We start from the raw sequence: 20356 nt of genomic DNA on the forward strand, positions 1-20356 counted from the left end.
GGGTTTCACCATGTTGGCCAAGGTGGTCTCAATCTCTTGACCTTGTGATCCACCTGTCTTGGCCTCCCAAAGTGCTGGGATTACTTGAGGCACTGTGCCTGGCCTAATTTTTGTACTTTTAATAGAGATGGGGTTTAACCATATTGGCCAGGCTGGTCTCAAACTCCTGACCTCAGTTGATCTGCCCACCTCGGCCCCCCAAAGTGCTGGGATTACAGGAGTGAGCCACTGTACCTGGACTTTTTTTCCCCCATTTTTGACAAGGTTTCAAATATCTGCCAGTAGGAAAATATGACAAAAGCAACAAAAAATAGAGGTAGACTTCAATTTGGTCCTCATCGACTGAAGTTTTTGAAATATTGCATGATGTTTTTAGATAATTTTAAGAAGCTATTTCATATATTTTACAGATTTGAAAGATTTTATCTTTGCAAGGTAAATTTTTAAATGTGGAAGAGGAAGGGCAGTGTTGGGAAATAAATATATCCTGGAAAATCTCCCGTCAACAGAACTATTTTTTTATCTTAAGGAAAGACAAATTTGAAGCAATCTTTCTGGTTAATTTTCTTAGGAATATTAATTATTTATAACAACTTAAACTTGTCAGAATAGATGGATAATTGTTATATGTTAACACTTTGTTCTATTCTTTGACTACTTATACATTGTTTAATGTAGAAGTATATGAATAATCTTAAATGGTGCTTTTTTAATAATAGATTTATAGGTACTGGCATTAAAGTATCCTATGAACAAAGACAAAGATCAGCTGCCCGATATTTCAGTACTGATATGTCCATTGGGCAAATGGAATTTTTGGAGTGCTTATTTCCAACTGATTTTCATTCTGTTCCTCCTCACTATACAGAGGTAAATGTTGAATACTTTTAAAGATTATTTTTAAAATCTAGCTTGCTTTTTAATAATTGTATGAGGCAGTGATTTTCTTTAAAAATGTATAGAAGGAGTAATGTCATTTTCTTTTTGCATATGTGTTCTGTTGAAACATTTTTAAGAATGTTACCCAACATCATTATAAGGGTCTGTTAGAATTTTAAATTAAGAGTTGACTTATTTAGAAGTGATAGATGGGTTATGAGAAAAATGACTTCATTTCACCCATTTTCAAAGCACTCTTCATTTCAGAAGAATTTGATTATTGAACAAATAGTTATTGAATGCCTGCTGTGTGCTAAGCACTGTTCAAGACAAGTGAAGTGTCTTGTGTTCATTTGCCATTATTCTGATTTTTTTCCTAATGTAAAAGTGTGACCTAAAGAAACTTTAGAAAACTGTCCAAGTAACATTCATTGCTGTTACTTTGACCCTAAACTGTTTTATTTTAAAAACACTTTCTTGGAAATGAATTTATTTGAATCTTCACCTACATTTTGCAGATGAGATATCATAGGAGTTAACTAACTTGTCTGAGGTTCACATTGCTAGTAAGGGACAAAAGTGAAACTTAAAACCAAATTTCTGACTTCAAAAAGCCTTTCTCACTATTATATGGGCACCTCTGTAAATTCATGTGATTAATTGTAGGTTAATCTTACATTTAATTTGTCTTCATCTTTACTTTTAAGCTTTTAATGTTCCATTCCAAAGAAGGAACTGGTTCCCATTCCTCTGTGTGTCTTCAGCTTCATTATAAGCATTCTGAGACTAGAGGGCCCCAGGTAAGATATCTTTTTTTATAATACAACCTGTATATTTTCATCTGATATATATTTTGTCACAATTATAAGGTCTTAACATGATCTTATAGTAGTTTTTAGTGATTGTATTAATGTCTTTTTTTTTTTTTTTTTTTAAGGGCAATCAAGCAAGACTTAGTTCGGTTCCTCAGAAGGCAGAATTACAAATTAAATTAAATCCAGTATGTTGCGAGCTGGATATCAGTATTGTGGACAGGTTAAATTCCTTGCTTCAACCACAGAAACTTGCCACAGTGGAGATGATGGCATCCCACATGTATACTTCATATAATAAGCATATTAGTCTAGTAAGTATTCAAAACCCACAAATACCAATCATAATTATGGTTAGCTGTTAAGAGTTATTGAGATAATTTCTGAACTTAAGAATTTTTAATAGATTAAGCAGTATATATTATTAAAACAGCATTATTTGTAATAATAAATGGAGACATCTTTTGTGTATTGATAGTAGACTAGCTAAATAAGTTGTGATAATACACAATGAAATTTTATGTGGTCATTTAAAATGATGGTTACAGGCTGGGCACAGTGGCTCATGCCTGTAATCCTAGCATTTTGGGAGGATGAGATGGGTGGATCACCTGAGGTCATGAGTTCAAGACCACCTGGCCAACAGCAAAAACCTGTCTCTACTAAAATACGACACTTAGCCAGGCATGATGGCAGGTGCCTGTAATCCCAGATACTCGGGAGGCTGAGATGGGAAAAATCTCTTGAACCTGGGAGACGGTGGTTGCAGTGAGCTGAGATTGCAACACTGCACTCCAGCCTGGAGTCTCGCTGAGTGAGACTTCATCTCAAAAAAAAAAAAAGATGGTTATGGCTAGGTGTGGCAGCTCACACTTGTAATCCCAACACTTTGGGAGGTTGAGGTGGCAGGATCACTTGAGGCCAGTTCGAGACCAGCCTGGCCAACATGATGACACCTTGTCTCTACTAAAAACATAAAAATTAGCTAGGCATGGTGGCATACACCAGTAATCCTAGCTACTCAGGAGGCTGAGGCCTGAGGATAGCTTGAACCCAGGAGGCAGAGGTTGCAATGAGCTGGGATCACATCACTGCACTTCAACCTGGGTGACAGAGTGAGACTCTGTCTCAAAAAAAAAAAAAAAAAAGTAAAATGATGGTTATGAAGATGGTATAGCAACATGAACAAGGCTTATCAAGAAGGATTAAATGAAAAAGTAGAATATATTGTTTTACATAGCCTTGTCGCACCTGTGTAAATAAAATTAATGTATAGAAAAAGAATGGCTGGAAATAGGGTAGTCAGTAGCATTGTTTATGATATAGTGGAATTAGGTTTTCTTTACTTTTCCATGTTTATCTGAATTTTTATAAGCTGTGATTATAATGTCTTCACAAAATTTTATCTGTTTATACATTTGATAAATTAATTGAACTACCTAAAACATGTAGCCCAAACATTATAGGATATACTTTGAAAATAATCTGTTGAACATCACATTGTATCACTTTTACTTAGATCTGGTGCCTGGGGTCTTTTCTAAGCAAATTAAGTTAAGTCAGATTTGCAAGAACTCCATTAGGAATTTTGGGGCCGTAGGACCAGGATCAGTTGGAGACAACCTTAGTTAAAAAGAAAAGGAAAAAGATATTTTATTTTTCTACATATTTGCTTTTCTCTTAGTATTGAGTATTCACATCAAATTAGCATTATTTATTATTATTAATATTTTTGAAACAAAAATCTGTTGCCCAGGCTGCAGTGCAGTGCTATGATACCAGCTCACGTTAGCCTTGACCCCCATGGCTCAAGCGATCCTCCTGCCTCAGCTTCCCAAGTAGCTGGGACTACATGTGTGTGCCACCACATCTGGTTGAGTTTTTTATTTTTGTCTCCCTGTGTTGTCCAGGGTGGGCATTCTTTATTTGTTATTGTCATCAATTGCTAGTTATTTTTATTTCTGTGGGGTAGCCTCTATATTAGCTCCTAATTATATATGTAATCAGATGATGGTTTGATCTCTTGAGTTACTTTTCCTTGAGAGTTGCAGTTAATAATTAGCAAATCAAATAGGGAGAGTTAGAATAGATTTGTTAAAAATCGGTGTGGTGGCTCACACCTATAGTCCAAGCAACTCAGGAGGCTGAGGCAGGAGTATTGCTTGAGCCCAGGAGTTTGGGACCAGCATGGGTGACATAGCAAGACCCTATCTCAAAAAAACAAACACACACACACACACACAAAGTCTAGCATATGAAGGGAGTTTTCTAATCATGGAGGTTAGAAATTCATTGAAGAAACTGAGGAATGTTAAAACCTAGAGTGGACTAAAACTTTTTTAGTTTCAATATATTTTAGAGAAAAAATAGAAATAGACTTCTACTTGAAAGGCATGTTCTTTGACCCTTTTATTATAAGATGGCTTTGGGTAAATGGAGCATACGTCTTGGTCTCCTAGAGCCATTTGATGAGATCATACCCTTGGATTGGATAGGAGCTCAGGGTGAGTCGTTTAGTGAATATTTATTTAGAACCTGTGATGTGCCAGCCTCTGGGTTTAATCCTAGAAGTACAAAGATGAGTTAGAGATTGTATTTGGCATAATTCATTTGATTTCACATTGAGTCTTTAAAGTCGTATATTGGTAGAAAAATTTTTCAAACAGAATGTTGGACACTATAGTGATTTTCAACAATATTGAATTTTTTGGTTGGCTAATTTACACAGTATTCTTTATAAATTTATAGTAAGATAAATATCTATAGTGCCTTTGTCTTCACGTTGGCTCAGTTTTTAATTTATTCAATGTTTTATATCAGAGTTTAACTTTTGCCAGTAGTTTTCACTTTTGCCAATAGTTGCTGCATTATAAAATTTTTTTACACTAAATTAATATGGAAGTGGTTAATTTGAATTGAATTTTAATGCAGAATACCAAATGGGGAAATCATGATTGTACATATTGTAATGTTGAGTACTCTGTAATTTATGTTCATCTACTTAATATTTTGGCATATCTTTGATGTTTTGTGTTTTAGCACAAGGCTTTCACTGAAGTGTTTCTAGATGATTCACATAATCCTGCAAATTGCCGGATATCAGTACAAGTTGCTACACCAGCGTTAAACCTTTCTGTTCGCTTCCCAATACCTGATCTTCGATCTGATCAAGAAAGAGGACCGTGGTTTAAGAAGTCACTTCAGAAGGAGATCCTTCATTTAGCCTTCACAGATCTAGAATTTAAGACTGAATTTATAGGAGGATCAACCCCAGAACAAATTAAATTGGAACTTACCTTTAGAGAACTAGTTGGTAAGATTGAATGTGCCTGTAAAAGAACCACACTAGATACAAGTAACTGCTACTGAAACATACATCACAAAAGTATCTGACAGCCCCAAAATATAAGCAAATTAAAGAATTATGTTAAAAAAATCAAGAGAATGTCTTTTTAGTCTTATATACAAATTATGTGATATAGGTTATTTTTAAAAAACTAAGGATGGACTGGGCGCAGTGGCTCATGCCTGTAACTGCAGCACTTTGGGAGGCCACGGCAGGCAGATCACAAGACCAGTAGATTGAGACCATCCTGGCCAACATGGTGAAACTCTGTCTCTACTAAAAATACAGGAAACTAGCTGGGTGTGGTGGTGCGTGCCTATAATCCCAGCTACTTGGAAGGCTGAGGCAGGAGAATTGCTTGAACCTGGGAGGCGGAGGTTTCAGTGAGCCAAGATCATGCCTCTGTACTCCAGCCTGGCGAGACTCTGTCTCAAAAAAAAAACAAAAAACAAAACTGAAGATGATAATTCATTCACTTTCTTAAAATTCCTGTTGTCTTCAGGAGAGTATAGTACTTTAGCCTACATTTTTATTATCACCTCTCATTTATTTGTTGTAGGACTGATAATAGAACTTGTTGAGTGCCACTGTATGTTAGATATTATGCTAAGCACTTGATACACATTGTCTTATTTTTTTAGTCACCATAATCGCCATGTTTATTTTTCCGATTATTTTTATAATTTAATAGATGAGACAATCTGTGGACTTGGAAGTATCTTGCAAGATCATGTTGTAATCAATGGCAGAATGAAGATTTGAACCTAAGTCTGACAGTAGAGCTTGAGCTTTCAACCATTATACTAACTAATCACTAGGGACTTATTTCTAAAACTTGTTTTGATTTTTTCTGTGTTACTTTGTTTTTGCCAGTAAATAAAGGGAATTTATGTAAACTTTAAAGTGAACCAAGTCAATGAAGACCTCAGAAAATCTTTTATCCTATGGTTCCTAAACCACCTGCCTCTGCCACAACACCCTTTCTCTGCAGCCACACTCCCTCCCCCTCATTAGAATAGGCTGCAAAAGTTTCCCTTCTGTTCTCTCAGTTTTACATATCGTTTGCCAATTATGACTTCATGAAAGGGCTTTCAGGTGCTGCGGGATTATCCCTTATCTCCAATATTGAGAGACTCATTATTCTGGAGGAAAGCCATTCTTTATTTGTAAAATGGATTGAAAAAAACATGTATAGAATTTTTTTTTTTTTTTTAAAGACAGGGTCTCACTTTGTCACCCATGCTGGAGTGCAGTGGCATGATCTTGGGTCACTGCAATCGCTGTCACCTGGGCTCAAGCAATTCTCGTGCCTCAGCTGGGCACCATCACACCTACCTAATTTTTGTATTTTTAGTAGGGATGGGATTTTGCCATGTTGGTTAGGCTGGTCTCAAACTCCTGACTTCAGGTGATCTGCCCACTTCAGCTTCCCAAAGTGCTGGGATTATAGGAGTGAGCCACTGCGCCCGGCCCGTACAGAATTATTTTGAACAGAGGTATTTCTTATAGTGTTTGGTACAAAACACCTAATTTAAGAAATGTAGTTACTTTTCTAATGTAGATTAACTATATAGACTTTATGAAGAAATAATTATTACTAGCACTTAGTGCTAAGTGCTGTATTACTGTGTCATTATGGACTTTATGCTGTGTACATTGGTACTTAAGAATTTGAACACAAAACAATCTGTAATTTATGGGCTCATTCTGTCTACCACATGTGCACATGAAACCAGAACAATTGAAAAAGTGCTGTAGAATGTAAGGTTGCATTGTGTTCCTGATTGAGAGGAACTGTGCTCCTTTATCTCTTCTTTTAGTACTTGAGAAGACATGCATTTCAGTAAATCATCTTGTTTTTTTAGGATCATTCCAGGAAGAGAAAGGAGATCCATCTATTAAGTTTTTCCATGTGTCTAGTGGAGTAGATGGAGATACAACAACATCAGATGACTTTGACTGGCCACGGTAAGTAAGCAAATACGTAGGTTGAATAGGGTTTTCCTTTTAAAAATATATTCTTCTAAACCAACATTTTGGCTATTACATGTAGGCTAAAAATGTCCATCCATGATTCTTTTGTTCATAAGTGTGATGATTGGGTGTTCACATATATGTGTGAGATGTGTCACCCTTGAACCTTGTTGTGCCATTTTTCTGCCTACCTTATTTTAAGCCTCCTCTCCACTGTCCCTTAGACCTAGCTGATTCTTAGGACAGGTGTTGCTCATACACACTTGGTAGTGAGCATGAGTTTAGAGCACAAGTTTTCATCCTAAGAATTGGATCGACTTCAGTTAAGTAATTTAGAAGCACAATTTACCTTAGGGTATCTATCAGGAAAAAAGCCTGTGATCATTTACGAACCAAATCGCTCCACTACCTAGGGAGTAAGAGCTGTTGTAGTCGCAGCACTGCTGTTCTCTTTGAGGGTTCCATACCTCCTTATAACAATGGGTGGATATGGTAATCAAAGGAGAATGAAAAATCTGCGCTAGTGATGTTCTGTAGAAGCTTAGGAAAGGAATGGGATTACTCTGGAGTAAAAGCTCATTAGTTTTTATAGTAATAGGCTGCATAAACTCAGTGATCTTTAGGTTTTGTGGTTACAGAACAAAGACAGCACCAGCCCTTTATTACTGAAATTCCTGGAGGAAAAGATAACTTTGTTGTTAGGGTTTTGAAACTGTTCCCTAATCAATCTCTCCCTTTTCCCGTTGACCAACTGATATAATATGAAGTTGATGTAACATGAGGTTTCTTAGGTAGACAAGTATTTTATTATAGCAGAACAGACTGTATGTGAGAGGATTTGGTTTAGTGGTAACTAGAATCCTTAGGTAAAGTTCGCTGACTTTTAATGAAATTTAAAAATAACTTTTTTGCCCCCAAAAGATCAGACCTTCAGTTAGCCAAGTATAAAATGTTAATGTCTTTCTGTTACTTACTTGTTTCAGTTCCGCACTTTCAGGCTTACAACATGTTCATAAGTGGGTTACCTTAGACATAGTTAGACTTTGTAGAGAAGTTTAGTTCTATCATTAAGATTTAATCAGTGGTGTCTGTATTAATTTGCACAAAAGTTAAAGTTTCACTGTTTACACTTAGATCCTGGTCTTTTAAAAATTGTCTTTGCTGTCAGAATTGTACTGAAAATAAATCCACCAGCCATGCATTCCATTTTGGAGAGAATTGCAGCTGAGGAAGAAGAGGAGAATGATGGTCACTACCAGGAGGAAGAGGAAGGAGGTGCTCATTCCCTGAAAGATGTTTGTGATCTAAGAAGACCAGCTCCATCTCCTTTTTCTTCTCGTAGAGTAATGTTTGAAAATGAACAGGTAAGATTAAAGTGTGAACAAGCTACAAAGAAATAATACTGTTTTTCTGTTATTCTTTGTTATTCTCTGACATAGAGCAATGCTTTTAATTTTTAATTTTTTTAAAAAAGCTTCATTTACTGTTTTTGCTATGTCTTAAACTCCAAAATTGAATAATAACTATTTTTTTTTGGTATGTATTTTCACCAGTTAAATGTTACCTGCTTATTTATTTCTCACATACCAAGCCCTACCAATAGGCTAAAAAGATGCTACTACAATTGTAAACATAAAATGGTTATTTGATGCCTTTGTTTTTGCACTAAACTATTATGTTTTAGATGGTGATGCCAGGAGACCCGGTAGAAATGACAGAGTTTCAGGATAAAGCAATCAGCAATTCTCACTATGTGCTGGAACTTACGTTACCAAATATTTATATAACACTACCTAATAAGAGCTTTTATGAGAAGCTTTATAATAGGTGAGTTTATGCACATTTAGTTAAATTGTTGGAATCAGACTAGTTGCCTCCCTGTTTTTCCTCTTTCCCCTTTCCTTTCCTTGCCTTAATATTATTTGCCATCTCTGTGTACTTTGTGTGGTGTTGATGGTGACTGTTGGTGTTGTTGGAACTATTGCCATTATGATGTGCTATTGTCACAGCAGAGTTTCCTAATTAGTGTGCTGCTGGGTATGTGAAATATTTATTTCCTTAGCCTTCAGGCTGGCTGGTTGCCCTCTGTCAGCTTACTGCAGGGTATGAATCAAATATGATTTTTTCTACATGTGCAGTGACATGAAGAGTTAGGAGATACTAATACAGAGGGCTAGCCAATGCTGGAGTAGAATCAGAACCCCAGTCATTGTACAAGAAGCATCTTTTCCTCAACATTCAAACAGATATCTTGTTGGAATTCAAAACTCTGTGAACGGGTACAAAATTTAAATTTATTATATTTAGATATCCCTCAATATTTATGCCAGGCAGATATTTTGATATAAATGGAATTCTAGATCATAGACTCTGAAGGCCTTGAACAATTCACCTAGCCTCCATAAGACTTGGCATCCTCATCTGTAAAATGGAGATGATTCTGGCACTCACCTATAAGGGTTGTTTGGAGGATTAAATGATATAACAAGTGTATGGCATATCATAAGCACTTAATTGTTGTCTATTATCATTCATACCCACTGAAGGGATTTCTCTTTGGCATACCTGAAAGATTGTCATGTGGGTTTCTAGAAAAAGAAGTCCTTAGTGTTTGTCATCACTGGCTTCCTATATGTAGACAAGTTATTCTAGTTTCCATTAGTCTTCAGAAACTTCAGACTGTTGTTTCTGCTCTAGGTTTACTTGGTATCAGATACCCCTGGCTCTTTATTCCTTGAATGTTAGTAATAAACCGTGGGTCTTCTTACTGGGTGCCATTGACTTTTGCTCTTAGAATCACAATCAATCAAGTTCTGGGAAGGATTCTAGCATTCACATTACTTCAGTGGTATTGAAAATGAGATTCAGATGACAGTCCATTAGGGTATAGGAAGAAAATGTTAGCACTTATGTTTAAGTTAAAAAATAATCTTTTAAAATTTCTATTTTTATATTTGTTTTATAATGTACATTATAAATAGCACATAATTTATATTAAACTAACATTAGAGAAGTTTCAGATTGTTTTTAAATGTTGGGGTTTGTTTATACCAGATCTACAGTTTGGAAATGACTGATCTCTAGGCCTCTCCTCCTATTTCATAGTTCAAGGGTGTTTGCGAAGAGCTAATGTATGTGCAAGGCTGAGCTTGAGGGAAATGCAATGACTCTTTCAAGGCCTAGCCCAGAGATCAGAAAGACTTGACCCATTTCTTTCTTTTTCTTCATTGACTGAGCAGATTGCTTTTGATTAAATCAGGACATCAAGAACAGTAATACATACCTTAATCATTCCCTTTGTAAATGTATATTTATTTACCACTTCATTTTTAAATATAGGACAAGGCCTTTTCTTCAAGTATGAGCCACTGATTGGAATTTTATGTTGTCTTTTGTTTCCTTTTCCTTTTTTTAATCCTGCATGTAGCATCTGACTATTTTGTCTTTTTCTTTTTCTTTCTTTTTTTTTTTTTACGTAAAGTATACCCAGAAGGCATTGTCTAGAGTTTTTAGTTCTATTTTCTTTAAAGTGGAGTGAAAAAATTTTTTTCAAAGATATGTGAGCGGAGAATCTTTGTAGGTTTTTAAGATTTTTTTTCACCCCAGTCTGCATTAATTAAAACAGTTTTTATTTAAAGTAACTTATAGTAACTAATACAAGCAGATTTGAGGGCAGACATGTATTTCATATACTCCCCAAATTGGTCTTTGGAGAGTATTTGAAATATATAACTCTACTGATAGGAACGGTTCTCAGCTCTGCTAGAGAGATGTCTACCAGCAGCAAGCAGTTAGCATGTTGGGGGCTTCCACTGTTCTGGTAATTGGGGATAATTGGGTAGCTGACTGCTTAAGTCAGGGAGTATGTATTAGAATATGTATTAGAGTATGTAACTGTTAATCTGGGTAGTTGGTTTAATGGGTTGCTTATGAGAGTTTCTATTCTATTGAATACCTTCCACTAACCACTCTCTGGTCTCTCAGGTCCCTGGAATTGCATAAATACTGAAGTGCTCCTTCACTCTCTGGGACCATATAAATCTATAAACGTCCTCAGGGTTTGCATCCTTTGCCCCTTATTCAACTGTGTATTTTGAAATTAATACTATTTAAACAATTTCCAAACATTCTCGGAGAAGATTTGTAATATGGTACAAGGAAATCCCCCTGCCCCAACCATTTGAGAGTAAGTGGCTGACCTGAGTCCCCTCAATGTTGAGTACTTGAATGCGTATTTCCCACATACAAGGACATTCTATGTTAACTGGCAATTCAGCTCTCAGAAGCAGGAAGCTAAACTGAATACATACTACCATATAGTTCTCATACCCCATTCAAGTTTTACTAAATAATGTAAATACTATCCATTTATCTTTTTTTTTTTTTTTCCTGAGCAGGAGTTATAACCAACTCTGCCTTTATATATTTAAAATGTTGGTTTACTCCTTTAGTGCCTTGGTCAACAGGCTCTTTTTAGCAATATGGTTTTAGGTACAGGAGAATTTTTTCTGTGTTGAAATTTGTTTAAAATAGAATATTAAAAAGAATTCTAACTGCTTTCATTAAATATGTATTGAGCATCTATTTTGTTTCAGCCTTGTAGACTAGACACAAAATCCTGGTGATATGTCCTTAAGTATCTTAAGCATTGTTTTCTTTCTTGATATTATAAGCACCATCCAATATCTGATAGTACTAATGATGTCAGGACTGTGTTTAGACCAAAATATAAATAAGGAGAACATAATGAGTGGGTGGGATTATAATCTTGAGAGTCACAATACTCAGTCTTGGTGTATACCTTCTAAGGCTTCAGAAGCTCAGGAATTGGCCTGGCAGTGGCTTCTCACAGAGTGGGGCAGGGCTGCCTCACCACTTGGTGCCTCAACTGGTATTCAGGCCTTATGATGAGTCTGGGCTTTGGCAGTCCTTTTGTGTGAGTCATGCACTGTCCCTTCCTCACCAGCTGTCAAGTGTCATGTGACAGCCACTGTGCTAGGCACATGTAGCGATGATAGATACAAATCCCTCTCTTGGGCGGCTTGTAAGTCTAGAAAGGGGAAACGAGGAAATTTAGCAAGTTGCTGTAGGTGCTGTGGCTGAAGTGGATGTGTGTGAAGGATATGCTGTGGGCCCAGATCTTACAAAGGGCTTCCTAGAAGACACTGTGAAGTTTGAGTTTTCTTGAAACAACGAGGGTGGGTGAGGGGAGGAGGCTAGGACAGAGGGGCGTCTGAGCAGTGACAGGTAGGGTAGCTCTTTGAAAAAGTAGGATATGGTGACAGCCTAGGTATGACATATGCCTTCCCACTGGTTGCCAGTATCGATTGGGCTAATCTAGCTAGTCCTAAGGGTTTTCTTCTCCTTATTTTGTGCTCCATATGCATTTTTCATTTTATAAAGTCTTACCAGTGAAGCTGTGCTTTCTGTTGATGAGAGAAAAAGCAGGTATCTCTAGGGAAAGAACTGAATTGATCCCACAGATAAATACTTACCTTAAAAAAGAAAAAAGAACGGAATTGGGAGCTGGATATAATCCACATAATCTGGACTCTCATTCTCATTTTCCTACTAATTAGCCATGTGACCTTGGGAAGATCACATAACCCTTATGAGACAGTTTCTTCAAGTGTAAAGTGAGAAAAATGATTCTGTCCTGGTCGTCCCACAGGACTGAGGGGAAGGTCAGTGAGATGATGCAGGATCAGTTCCAGTTTACAAAGTGCTCTCATATAGGTGAACTGTCTTCCTTTTTTGTTCTTCGTGTGTGATTTTTATGAGCTCTGTCTCTAAGGTATATTTTGAAGTATGCTATGAATTTGTAATTTGATGTATATAACACAGGTAAAATTAGGCAAGTATCTAGTTAGGTATCTAATTGTGCAGATTCCTTTGTCAGCTGCCCTGCATTATAGCCATATCAGTTATTTTTTTCATTGAAGGAATGCAGTTGTTATTATTGTTGTTTTTCCATACTCTTGTAGGATCTGATTTCCATTTCGCCATGTAAAAAGTTATTGTTCATATGATCTTTTAAAGGATTTTTGTTTTTAGTTTGCCTTCTGTTGAACTAGGAGATATGTGCTTATTTTTCAACTTTTGTCTTTATAGGATCTTTAATGACTTGCTACTGTGGGAACCAACAGCTCCTTCTCCAGTGGAGACATTCGAAAATATTTCCTATGGCATTGGGCTTTCAGTAGCCAGTCAGCTCATTAATATTTTCAACAAAGATAGTTTTAGTCCATTTAAATCCGCGGTTCACTATGGTAATATATTTTAATTTGTTTTTATTTAAAATGCATAGTTTATCAGTTAACTAAGTAGTAACCTTTCAATTGTGGATTTAAAAATCTTTATTTTTCATTGTAACTATATTTTGTAATTTCTTTTAGTCATTCATAAAATATTTCCTCATTTCTATCTGTGTATTGAGAATATCATTGTCACTTAAGTATGTTATCTTTAGAAGGATAGTGTGCACATCATTTGAAATTCAGGGCTAAAGAGAACAACAGAAAATATATTTCTTTTTTTTTGACTCCCCCTTTATAAAATCCAGAAAAACAGAAAATATATTTCTACGTTCACACCATACTTATAAAACTAAGCAGGTTATAAATATAAAATATTTTTGTGATCATTTTTAAGTTGCTGTTTTATCTTAATAGACTATTGGAGTTGTGTCATTGTATGTTTATTTCTCATAGATGAGGAAAGTGGATCTGAGGAGGAGACTTTGCAATATTTTTCCACTGTTGATCCCAACTATCGTTCCCGTAGGAAAAAAAAACTAGACTCTCAGAACAAGAATTCACAGAGTTTTCTCTCAGTTCTTCTGAATATTAACCATGGATTAATGGCAGTGTTCACAGATGTGAAGGTGAGGTTTACAAATCCAAAGTGTTTTTTCAAATGTGTCTTATTTTAAATAATTCTATGATATACATCCAGCGATTGAAGTATTTAATATTTGGAGGTTGTTTTAGGGACTGATGACCAGTGTTCTGGGGCAAACCATGACGACAGCAACTTTGGGGATTTAGCTTTCGTTACAGATCAAACTTTGTATGGCCCTCCCTTTGGAAAACAGGTGCTAATTCTGCTTCTGGGGTGACAATTGGCAATTAATCTATTATACAGGAGAACAAAGTACAGAGATTCATCTGATAGAAGAGGTTCCACATAGCATTTAAGTTATCCAGTTTTATTTTTTACCGTGGTATCGAATGGTTCAAGGATTAGATTGCTTTGCTGCAGTGTGGGAGATTTTCCTAAGCTGAATCAAGAAAGAGCATCTCAAGGAACATGCTTGCTTTTCTGCTTTTAAATAATAACTTCTGTGTTTTTCTGATCTTTTTACTAGCAAGAAAATGGAGATCTGTTGGAAAACAAACATGGTGAATTCTGGTTAGAGTTCAATAGCGGTTCATTGTTTTGCGTGACAAAATATGAAGGTTTTGATGACAAGCACTACATTTGTCTTCATTCTAGCAGCTTCAGTCTATACCACAAAGGTAGGACAAAAATGTGACTTGGCTACTTCTCTTTAGACATGTTTAAATTTCTTGTTTAACAAAGAAAGTCTATTGAGAACAGAACTTTGATACTAGAAATTATTTTCTGTGGAGGGTTCTGATTCTGCTGTCAAAAGTAGTATTTACAAATTAGAAGTAAACTTCAGGTTCTTTTTTTGCAGTAGCTTTGTTGAGATATAATTCATACACCATACTCATTTAAAGTGTACCTTTCAATAGTTTTTAGTATTTCACGAAAGTTGTGCAACCATCACCAGAGTCAATTTAAAAACATGTTTATTACTCCATGAAGAAACATCATACACTTTAGTGATAACCTTCCACCTCCTTCCACTCTCTTCTTCTTGTAAACACACTTATCCACACTCTGTTTCTATGGATTTGCATATTCTGAAGTTTCTTATAAATGGAATAGTACAATATTTGGCCTTTTTAACTGGCTTCTTTCATTTGACACACTTTATCAAGGTTCATTCAAGTTGTATCCATACTCCATTCCTTTTATTGCCAAATAATATTCCATTGTAAAGATATATCATCTCTTATGTATCCATTTATCTACCAATGGGACTTTAAGTTCTTTATTGTCCCTTAAGGAATATTTCCTTTTGGTTCCAGATATAGAACTTACCAGTTTTTGAGCAGTGACCTGAGTTTACCTTGTTTCATAGACATGAAATGTTTGTGATATTTTCCTATTTAATTTTCCTAGCATTTCAGAATACATTTTTCTTTTTTAAGTTGTGCACTGTTAGTCATGCTAACAGTAGCAAAAAGGAGTGGATTATTAATGCCATAATGCCATGTTGGTTTTTGTCATTATGCCTTCTTAGGCAATAGTGGAAACACATGGATTTTTGTTTTGAGTCATGTAAGTTGATTAGCTAATTTCAAGTAATCATTCTGTTACTATTTTTACCTCAATGTGGATCTCTAGGCATAGTGGATGGAGTGATCCTTCCTACAGAAACACGACTGCCCAGCTCAACCCGCCCACACTGGTTGGAACCTACTATATATTCCTCTGAAGAAGATGGCCTCAGTAGAACTTCTTCAGATGGAGTTGGAGGAGACAGTTTGAATATGCTCTCTGTTGCTGTTAAAATACTGTCTGATAAATCAGAGTCCAATACAAAGGTTTGCGTTTTGTACTTTTATGCCATTAAGTACTTGCTGTTGATTTGATTCTTGCTAAAAATAATTGCGTAAAAGACAACACATTTATTTTCTTGGAAAAACTTTTGAGTTACAGGATTACATAGGTGGTAAATGTTGTTCTTTGTATTGTTCTGTATAGGAATTTCTCATTGCTGTAGGACTGAAAGGAGCCACTCTTCAGCATAGAATGCTTCCTTCTGGGCTTAGCTGGCATGAGCAGGTAAGAGAGCTGTTATGTATGTATCAGTTTATTTAAAAATGTGTATTGACATCTAATATACATACTGAAAAGTGTACAACTCATAAATGTTCAGCTCAGTGAATTATCATCAAGTGAACACTACTATGTTACCATCTTTTAGGTTAAGAAATAAAACAGTATTATCACCTCAGAATGTAATTGGCTTTTTACCTTAAGTGTGGTCCTCAAAATCTCTCAGGGACAGGGTTATCTTTTAAGTCATTAAAGGAAGGCAAAGGACCCTGTATCCCAGGACCTGTAGAGTGCCTGGCATAGAGGAGCAGTGAATGGTATGTTGAATTGCTTTTATAATCAGAAGTTCTTTAAGTGAGCTATTTCCATATAATTCCCTAGGCCAATAATATGATGTTGCTTTAAAGCATTTTATCAGGATTTCTGTCATTAATTTCCAGTTGAACAACTTTTTATGTTAATAGAATACAATTGGTTATTTTTCAGGGGAAACTTTGAGTAAGAAGTTAGCTTTTCCTTATGTGAGAATGAAAACTAGTGTGCTATAATTCCTTCTCATGTTTCTTGTAAAGGGGACTTAATTGTGCTGGGAAAATAATAAATTATTTAAAAACCTGAAGGTTTTCAAAATGCTTTTCTCATGAAAGCATTTAGAAAACATGAGGATATTTGTCTGACTTTCTGTCTATGTGGTAAGAGTAAAGAAGTGGTTAGTGTGAATAACCAGCTGGAAGGGAGACATTTAGCATAACCTCTTTATTTGTTTGGATTGGATATATGAGAGAATAGATGTTGGTGAGAGGGACTGTTTTTTAGGTTGAGCTAGATATAAATTAAGGAAAAAGAGCTTCCTTTAGCAGTGACTTAGAAAGAAAACCAATCCCTGTCCGCACAATGAGTTATATAAGAAGCCATATTGATAGTTTTAAGCAGTCTTCAGCAAATTTATTTTTTCCAAGAATTGTTCCAAGCCAAAAAATGTGAAACCATATTATGCATACATTGTTATTAGTTTCATAAGGTACGATTTTCTAAGATTTCTATAGCATTGCAATTGTTGGATAGGCTTCTTCATTTCAAATTCGAGTTTTGCAAAATACTTTAAAAAATTTAGTTTTATTATATAAGGTGAATAGCGTTTTCATATACCTAGTAAAATGATTATTATAGTCAAAGAAATGAATGTATCCATCAGCATCCATTACATTCTTTTCTGATGCAAGTACTTTTTGAAATTAATTCCTTCAAAATGATGATTTTTTTTTTCCTTTTACTATTATGATTTTCCAGTTAAATAATTTTTTTGTGAGATATTCTGGTTTACATTGGTATTAAGGATATTATATGAAACCTTTTTTTTTCTTCTAAAGCAGGGCATTTTAATTTTTTGTGATTATAGATATTATACTTCTTGAATATTGCTGATGAACCTGTTTTGGGATATAATCCTCCAACTTCATTTACAACTTTTCATGTTCATCTTTGGAGCTGTGCACTTGATTATAGGTAAGTTCACAAATGGAACAAAATAAAGTTTCATTATTTAAAATATATACTAAATTTTCAAAAACATAATTCAATGGAGTTAAAGTTCAAATTGTTGTTGTTGTTTTTAATAGAGTTTCTGGTGCCATATCAAATCAATATTCTTTTGTTTCTCTTTGGCATTAGACCCCTTTATTTGCCAATCCGATCTCTTCTTACTGTGGAAACATTCAGTGTTTCCAGTAGCGTTGCGTTGGATAAATCTTCTTCTACTCTCAGGTACCTGTGTAAACATCATTGTATACTAAACATACCTGTTCAAAACATACTACCAGTTGATATTTACCTAAACCATTGTATTAAAGCCTTAATCTTTTGTTAAAATAGACATTTTTTTGCTAGTAGTCGTAACCTTTTACTCAAGTTACTCAGTTTTTCTCAGGTGGCATATTTCATCTACCTATTTATTATTGCATTTCATTTTTAGAGAAGAATTTAATTCTGGAGATTCTTAGTTTGCTTTTAAAAACATACGGTAAACTTCCCCTAATACCTGATAAACTCTATACTTTTTATTTAATTTTTTTATTTTTTAGAAACATGGTCCTGCTCTGTGGGCCGGGCTGGAGTGCAGTGGCATGATCACAACTTACTACAGGTTTCAACTCTTAAACTCAAGTGATCTTCTGCCCTCACCCTACTGAGTAGCTAGGACTATAGACATATGCCACTATCCCTGGCTGATTTTTAAATTTCTTTTGTAGAGAAGGAGGTTCTTGCTGTATTGCCCAGGCTAGTTGAGAACTCCTGGCCTCAGGTGGTCCTCCTGCCTTGGCCTCCCATACTGCTGGGATTGCAGTTGTGAGCCACTACATCCGGCCCACTTTATCTTTATACTGTAGTTTAAATCTTGTAAATTTGGGCGTCTCTTTAAAAACTGCCAGAAATTTAGAATTAGTTGAGTAGATGATTTAATCTAATTCTTTATACCATTTAAATATTCTTAGCATTCACAGTGAGTTTTTAAAAAATGTTAGATGACAATTATAAGTGAGAAACTGCCTATGACTTCGACAATGTTCATACCAGAAAGAATGATGCAATTAGGCTTATAGTGATTATGGCGTATGATAACTCAAAGCTTAGTTTCTCAGATGTTGGTTTTATCTTTCTTGCCTCAGAATAATCTTGGATGAAGCTGCTTTACATCTGTCTGACAAATGCAATACTGTTACTATAAATCTGAATAGAGGTAAGAGTTAAAAAACAAATGGAGTAGATGAATGCTGCTTTATTTTCATGTGTGAATATTTTGAAGCATTTTAACTCTGGGATAAGCTAGTGAACTAAGAATCTTATTAAAGATAAAGAATAAAGGGTCTTTATATAGTAATTGTGTGGTATATATTCAGAGCTTAGTTTTTCAGATATATTGGTTTTTCACTTTGAAATTGTAATATTCTTGTAATGCTAATTACATGCATCAAATTACTGTATATACTGCATATTTTTATTTAAGATAATTTTTGTTTCTAACAAAGAATAAAGGGAATTTTAGGAATTTTATAGGATAAAACCATATTTTCATAGCATTATAATTATTTTTAGTGCTCTCTGCAATGAATTTCAAAGGAATGCTAGTTGTATTAGGTGTTGGTTGACATTTTTGAAAGCTGTATTGAGACATTTTCTTAATTTAAAAAATTTTAGATTATGTTCGTGTGATGGATATGGGGCTTTTGGAGTTAACCATAACTGCAGTGAAGTCTGATTCTGATGGAGAGCAAGTAAGTTTTTAAAATAAACAAAAATTTTAAGTTCTATTTTTTAAGAGGTAAAAAAATTGAGTTTAATATTCTTCCATATGCCTAATTTTGGTCAGAAATAGAGCAAATATATTAAAAATTTATTTATTTAAATACTTTTTTACGTGGTGAGACAGATGATCATATATCTTATTTAACGTAAATCTATGCAAAAAAGAAACTTTTGTCTCTTGTTTGGAAAACGTTTTCATTATTTTTTTCTGTGTCTCGTCCAGACTGAGCCCCGCTTTGAGTTACACTGTTCCAGCGATGTTATCCATATCAGAACGTGCTCAGACTCTTGTGCTGCGTTAATGAATCTCATTCAGTACATTGCAAGCTATGGTGACTTGCAGACACCTAACAAGGCAGAAATGAAGCCTGGAGCCTTTCAAAGAAGGTCTAAGGTACAGTCAGCAATGTTATTCCTTCGGTCCCTGCCATGTCATGACATGTTTACATTATTGAGGTCTTCACGACAGCCATAAGGTAGAAAAGAAACTCTGAAAGTCATTCATCTGTTCTTTACCTTCAGAATAATGGGGTTGGGAAAGGTGATTTCACAGGCCTTTTTGGAAGACTATTCGATTGTTTCGAAATTCATTGTTTCCATTAATCTTCTTAACAAACATAATACTTTTTTTCCCTAGATTTAAGTTATTTTCATCTGTCCTAAGGGAAGAAAGAAAACATTTATCATGTAAAAGCTTTTTCTATGCAAGTTGTATGTAAAAATGCTATGAAAAGCTGGCAGGTATTGTTATCAGAAGACTTTTTTTTTTTCTTAGACAGAGTCTTACTCTGTCACCCAGGCTGCAGTGCAGTGGCGTGATCTCAGCTCACTGCAACCTCCACCTCCTGGGTTCAGGCAATTCTCCTGCCATAGCCTCCTGAGTAGTTGGGACTACAGGCGTGCACCGCCTCGCCCGGCTAACTTTTTGTATTTTTAGTAGAGACAGAGTTTCACCATGTTAGCCAGGATGGCCTCAAACTCTTGACATCATGATCTGACTGCCTCGGCCTCCCGAAGTGCTGGGATTACAGGCGTGAGCCACCACACCCAGCCCCAGAAGACTTATTTATATCATCATATTTTCCCTGTTTCTTACCTCTAAGACAATCCAGTTTTCTTTTTTTTTTTTTTT

General features: G+C 35.4%; 1 protein-coding gene and 1 pseudogene across 3 annotated transcripts in view; both read left to right on the plus strand.

Annotated features, from left to right (window-relative positions):
- Nucleotides 1–20356, plus strand: part of ATG2B (autophagy related 2B) — a 90819-nt gene that overhangs the window by 34225 nt on the left and 36238 nt on the right. For all 3 annotated transcript variants that reach the window (XM_017528175.2, XM_017528176.2, XM_037738348.1), the window contains exons 12-28: nt 720–870; nt 1587–1679; nt 1817–2005; nt 4731–5004; nt 6903–7005; nt 8180–8375; nt 8696–8838; nt 13123–13280; nt 13722–13894; nt 14378–14528; nt 15487–15686; nt 15847–15927; nt 17321–17427; nt 17593–17685; nt 18588–18658; nt 19117–19193; nt 19448–19618. In XM_017528175.2, coding sequence (XP_017383664.1) covers nt 720–870; nt 1587–1679; nt 1817–2005; nt 4731–5004; nt 6903–7005; nt 8180–8375; nt 8696–8838; nt 13123–13280; nt 13722–13894; nt 14378–14528; nt 15487–15686; nt 15847–15927; nt 17321–17427; nt 17593–17685; nt 18588–18658; nt 19117–19193; nt 19448–19618 — 2431 coding nt within the window. The remainder of the gene's footprint in view (nt 1–719; nt 871–1586; nt 1680–1816; nt 2006–4730; nt 5005–6902; nt 7006–8179; nt 8376–8695; nt 8839–13122; nt 13281–13721; nt 13895–14377; nt 14529–15486; nt 15687–15846; nt 15928–17320; nt 17428–17592; nt 17686–18587; nt 18659–19116; nt 19194–19447; nt 19619–20356) is intronic.
- Nucleotides 7111–7208, plus strand: LOC119471175 (annotated as a pseudogene).

This window comes from Cebus imitator, unplaced genomic scaffold, assembly GCF_001604975.1.
Source record: "Cebus imitator isolate Cc_AM_T3 unplaced genomic scaffold, Cebus_imitator-1.0 Scaffold52, whole genome shotgun sequence".
Lineage (NCBI taxonomy): Eukaryota > Metazoa > Chordata > Mammalia > Primates > Cebidae > Cebus > Cebus imitator.